The sequence below is a fragment of the Somniosus microcephalus genome, chromosome 20 (assembly GCF_052327205.1).
Source record: "Somniosus microcephalus isolate GS21.2 chromosome 20, FLI_Smic_1.0, whole genome shotgun sequence".
Taxonomy (NCBI): Eukaryota; Metazoa; Chordata; class Chondrichthyes; order Squaliformes; family Somniosidae; genus Somniosus; species Somniosus microcephalus.
In genome coordinates, this window is record NC_141006.1 from 49,461,590 (window position 1) to 49,467,805 (window position 6,216).

At 35.6% G+C, this 6,216-nt stretch overlaps 1 protein-coding gene across 5 annotated transcripts in view; it reads left to right on the top strand.

The window, feature by feature from the left end:
* The window catches only part of maco1b (macoilin 1b), an 86,357-nt gene extending 80,577 nt beyond the window's left edge, over positions 1 to 5,780 (top strand). For all 5 annotated transcript variants that reach the window (XM_085962649.1, XM_085962650.1, XM_085962651.1 and 2 more), the window contains one exon: positions 173 to 5,780. In XM_085962649.1, the coding sequence (XP_085818775.1) occupies positions 173 to 375 (203 nt within the window). In that variant the 3' untranslated portion in view covers positions 376 to 5,780. The remainder of the gene's footprint in view (positions 1 to 172) is intronic.
* Positions 5,781 to 6,216: the final 436 nt, after the last annotated feature.

Sequence of the window (6,216 nt, forward strand, 5' to 3'; positions counted from 1 at the left end):
ACCAGAAAGTTTCCTGTAAAAATATATTTTGATTCTACTTAGAATCTCTTCTATTTCAGAATTTTCATTAACTGGTATGCTAGGAATTGACAAATTAGAGTTCATATAACTTTAGATCTTCAGAGATCAGAGTATGTTCTGACTTTAATTGTGTACGTGTTATCTTTTCTAGGGCAAATCATTCAGAAGGATCAGGAGATCAAGGAGTTGAAACAGAAAATTGCTGAGGTCATGGCTGTAATGCCCAGCATTGCATACACAGCCGCAACCAGCACTCTGAGCCCTGTGACACCACATTATTCCTCCAAATTTGTGGAGACAAGCCCTTCAGGACTTGATCCTAATGCCTCAGTTTATCAGCCCATGAAGAAGTGACTGCGCGCCTCTCTCCCGCCCTTCCTACTCCCCCATCCTTTCCCAGACTTTATCGATGTGGTGACATCATGCAAGAGTGTTCTGCAGTCAAGATGACCATGTAACGTGTGACTGTACGTACTAGTTGTAGTCAAAAAAAAAAAAAAAAAAAATACAAAAAATGACATCATGGTGTCGACTAGAACTGCCCGATGGCTTCTTCTTTCCTGTAAATTTTTAGAAAACCTCCCAGAACTTTGCAGTTTTTTTTTGGAAAGTCTGGTCAGTGCATTGTGACTTCTAGGTTCTTCTGCCTTTTGTTTTTCGTTTGGTTTCCTCTTGGAGAATTTTTTTTTTTTAAACAGATCTGCGAACCCACACTCATGCAAAATGACAGGGTTGGAAACTCGGCAATAAATTTTAGATTGATTTTGAATCATTGTTGCTGACTAGCTCTTTCACTGATGGCCCATTTAATCTGTCGAATACCATAACCACCTGTTCTACCACAAGTGTAGGAGTTCAGAGCGTTGAATAAATTTTCTCAACAAGTTTATGTGCATCAGTCAGTGAATTGGACTGTTTTACTGTACTTCTCTCAGCCCCTGCAACTTTCAGAGCTAACTTACATTTCTAGCTCTAAGCCTAACTGGTACTGTTAAGTATTGTAAAAATTCCTATACATTTTAACAGTGACTTTGTCACTATGCTGGAAATTGAGAAGTGTTTCCATTCTACATGAACCACGTTGAAGAAGGCTGCAGAATTGAAATGGGGAAGGGGTGTACTTAGCTCATGTGTTTGGAATATGTACAGTGCCAATTAGGCATGGAAATAGAAAATTAAATGTGCTCTGTCTGCTAATTTAGTTGGTGATTTGGTTTTAGTTCCTATCGTCAATTAGAGGATATCCAAAATGGTGGCTAAACATGTCTAGAAAGAGATGAAAGCCTTTTCTAATAAAGTACTGAGGAGTATCATTGCTCCCTCCTTGTTTATAAATGACTCAAATTTAAAATTAATATATTTTATACCACACTTGTAACATAAACTAAACACTCAACAATAAGTTATTGGAAACTGAATTTATCTGTGTGAGGAGGATGCTATGCAACTCTCACATCTGCAATACTAATAAGTTATGGTTTCCCTCCTTCCCCAGCTCCCGTCTACCCAAATACTCTTATGTGGGATTAAGTTTGTAGTTGATGACTTGCCAATCAGTGTGCTATTGAGACAAATATTAATATCATTACAGTAGGCAAAATTCATCCGAGCACCACTACTCATGAAAAAATCCAGGACAAGATGTCGAATAGCCAAGTAGAAGTAACTAGTCGTTGAAAGTGACTAAGGTGGAAAATGAGTGGAATGGTTTGGGTGTCAGGGCTGTCGTAATATCACCTTTGACTGTCGGGTGTTTTGTTAGGATGCATAGCTGACTACTGAGAATGTGTCTTTTTCCAAAAAGGACTCGAGTAAAATGGGTTATAAATACATTTATAGAGATCTATTACTTCACTCATGTAGCTGGACAATTTGAAAGGTTAATTGATCATTTCACACAACTGATGTAGCTAAGATTTCCCATATAATTCTATATATGAAACATGCATAATTTTGTTTTGACTTTAGAGATGTCAGTACTATGGCATGCCAGGTATATTGTGATTTATAAAACCTGCATCAAGCCTTGGCAGTTACGTGGTTAATGGCATTACCAAAGTGTGGGGGGGGGGGGGGGGTCACATGGCTGTTTTCCAGTAAAATTTATAGTGAAGAAAACAAATGTAATCGCAAAGGTGCCATTTCCTTCTTACATGGATGAATCATTAAGGTGCACATTTGTGAGTAATTGATTAGTTAAAGTACTACCAAATTACTTTTTAAAGTTATTGTTCTTGAAAGCCTGAGTACTTCTATTATACCATGGAAACTCTACTGTGATGTCTCTCATATTAACAACAAAGTTCAGTTTTAATGAAAGCGTTTCAAGTATTCTAGAAAGTTTCATTTGTTACATCTAAGGCCAAACTTCCATATAATTTAGGACCAAATGGGGCTTGAAGCATTGTTGCAGGCTTTAATGGATGACAACTTGTAACAAAGCCTCGTGATTAAGAGTAAATATTTTTTGGGATCTCGGTTTCAAAATAGTAGTGATCATAGTGCCTTCAAAATTTGTATCCAGAGGGAACCACATTTTCAATAATGCACTCATTCTTTTCCTTTGCCATATTCAGTGGTTCAAGTCAAGACTTTCCAGTATATCTCCAGTGAAGACTTCTTGACACATATTTGAAACTAAAGTGTTATGCTTTATACAACCTTAAGTTATTGACACAGATAACTTCTCATATGCTTGACATCACTGCCTCATTTTTTTTTATTTTATTTTTTTAAGTATTACAGAATTTGTTGTATTTTTTGCACAGATCAGCAACAGAGTTGTTGGGCATTGTCTTTTTTTCATTTATTTGCAATTCGGTTCAGGAACGTTTATTTGAACCTTCGTTTTCTTTTTATTCAAATATATTGGCGTCTACTGCAAATTGGACTGTGCTACATCCACCCAAAAGGGATAGTATAAATGATTACTAGTCATTACAGATAAGGACAGGCATTATTAAAAACCTTTGATGGTTAAAGACCTCTTAGTTTTAAAGTGGTCTATTTTCTATTGGATATTTATTATACTCTGCAAAACTTGGTAAAGAGGACAATATACAGACCATTTGGAATGTAAGTTTATCCCGAAGAAAGGTACATTTCTAATGTGTATATCCCAACCTGGTACAGAGATCCAGTTTAAATTCTTGAGATAAATGCCTAGTGTTTTTTTTTCCATGAGGCATCTGCATTGCCATTACCTTAACAGTATACCAGAATGTGATTGTTATGAGTGCAATAAGGGAAGGGGAAATCTATTTTGTACAAAGAAAAATAATTTATAAAACAGGCTGTAGATTTGTCAGTGAATGCTTTGTTTTAAAATTGTTTTTCTGTTGTGCTTTGACATCATCTGATTTGATTTAAATTCATCCTATTGACTCAATTATAATCCATTTTTATTGTGCCAAGAAAGTTTTTTTTTTTTTTAAGTGTTGAGAGAAAAATGTTACTAAAGTGCACAAAATGTGTTTTTAATTTGAAATGGTTGCAGTCACTTCATAGTGCATAGAAGGTACTTAAAGTGAATAATGGTGGTTGTATGTAGGAGAGCATGAACTTGGGTGATGAGAAAAGTGTTCACTTAATGCATCTTGCACCTGCTCCACCCAACCCCTGCCCCCAGAAATAAAGCCTCTAATTGTTTTGCACCATAGTTGAGTATGGTTGACTATCAGGCCCTTTGACTGTCCAACAAGACATGTGCTTCTGTAAGACATGACCGGCTTGAACAGCTGCTTTCTCCAGTTCACTTCCCCTTCCAATATTGAATACTCAATTTGATGAAACTTGTTTTTGAGAGCAAGTGAGAATTTGGCAGATCTCAATCATGTGTGTTGAGAAACCAGAATTCTACTTAAATCCCCATGAAATACATTTGAATAACATTTCCTTTTACTTTGAAGCACTTTATTTTGTTCTGTAGTTACTTGATATTGCTCATCTCACAGAACAATATATGATTTGTAATTGATTTAAAAAGAATGTTGACCTTGTTCCCTGTCCTACAGTGTAGTGGCATCATGAGTGACGTGGTTTTTTGAGCAGTACAGAGGGGGAAAAAAACTTGAAATTTGAAGACACTTATTATCTAAAATGTGGATATAAATTGAAATCACTACTGGAAATGCATATTTTGTCAGTAATACTGGTATAAGAAGGAGAAAAAATTGAGTGGTGCAAATTATTTATAAATTTCATAATTTCTTCCCTAACGTGCACAATGCAGATGTGCTATCCACATTGAGAAGCAATGATTGAGTGTGATAATGATACATTATGTATTATTTTTGAATTGCATTTTTTACCAAAATCGTTCAGTGTGATTTTTTTTGGCGATCCAAACCTAAACCAGTAGATTTCTGTCCAGGGGAATTTTTTCAACCATTTGCAATCATCTATAGCTGAAGAGTCCTACACCAAAATAAAAATGTGCTGCAGATTGTTTTGCATACTGAGATTCAACATTGCTCCTAGATATCTATTTAGTAATCGGCTGCAGGATTGTAATAATTTGGGACTTACAAGGTTGAATAGCAATATACTGGACAATCTGCAAATGAGTTCTCCTCTCGCTACGTCTCTGTGGTTAGGAAAGCTCTAACCTTGATTTCAGTTTTGTTTCTTGATTATCAAAAGGATGCAACTTGCTGTAGTTCAGTAGCCAATGTCTTGTAGGTTTCTCCCCCGTAAACGTAAAGTATACCCATTTAGTGCCACAAAGAAGACTGTTTCATTGTGACTGACAAATTCATGTATCAAGCTGTCTTGGAATTCCAAACTCATAACCACAAACATGGGAAGTAAGTCTTCACCCGTCCCTATCAAATGATGATTGGCCTTGGTAAGTTGCAATGAGACACATTTACATTGACAAGAGCAGTAACATTTGAGATTTTAAACGTGTTCTACAATATTGTGAGTATTGATTATATTGTGGTACTGTCCAAATCTAATCCAAAAAAACCTGAAAAAAATATCAGCCACATCTACACAAGACATAATTAAGTGGTTCAAATAAAATTGTTAAAGTGCATCTTCTGGTCGGGAGCTAACTTTTTAACTTGGTTCTTGTCTATCCTTACAGATGTGTTGCCTTTTATAACCTTGGAAAATTGAATATATAATTTTGTACGGTAATCTAGTAGCAACACTGCTACATTTTAAAAGATTTTGAAGTCTACAAAAGTATGCAGTGAATCTTGTCCAAATTTCACACTTTTTTTTTCCCCATTCCTCTCAAGGACTCGGATACTTATTTTGAATTCTGGGCTGTAATAACATTTTGTATACTTGCAGTAGACTCAGAGTGGTTAGCAATTTACAGATTTATTTTTCAAAAGTTTTTGTGTTTGACTGATGTATGTCCCTCGGTTTAAAATGAAGACCCTGTTTAAACGTCAAATTAGGTTCTTAAGGACAGAACTCTGTTGCAACCAGCAAAAATTGCTAAGTTTAATTCATTTTCTTTTTGACAATATTAGCTTCAGCCAAATGTGTGTGGTTTTGGCTGTCATTTTGGATTTTTGAATCACCTTGTGTAATTGTCACCATAAAAGTGTTGCAGAAAATTGTCTCATGGATTCTTTGAGCATTGTGCAGAACATGGAGTATTGTCACTGAATTTTTTTGTGTTGAAATTAACAACAACCCTGTCTCCCCTTGTTGCCACTTTGGCACTTTTCTTTATATAACTGGTCTTGGCTGCATTCTCTTTCTGTGGGGTTTACAAGGAATAAACGTTTTTCTTGCAGATAGATTCTGCTGTGTTTCATTAATTACAAAATGCTTGTCTGAGTACATTCACACTAATCGCTGTAAGTGAAATGCAAACTGCACAGTTAGGAGGTTCAGATGACGCTGTAAATGCCATCCAAACCAGGAAATTTGGGCGCTTGCCTGACATTGGACACTCCTATTTGTTATAAAGACAACAAAATGACAAAGTTTCTAGTTTTGAAAAAAGCCTCTCTGCAACACTGATTGTGAATAATCATTTTATATAACAGAAGAGGGTCTAGTTTGCATCTTTGGGTAAGAGTTACCCACTCTTCTGAATGCTGAATTAATTCTTAAAAGTAAATCTGACTCAAAATTGATCAACCTGCACGTCATTCACTTATCATTAGTTTACAAAACATTTATCTGTCGTATATATTCCAACCAATTTTAAAATTTGACCTAAATTACATT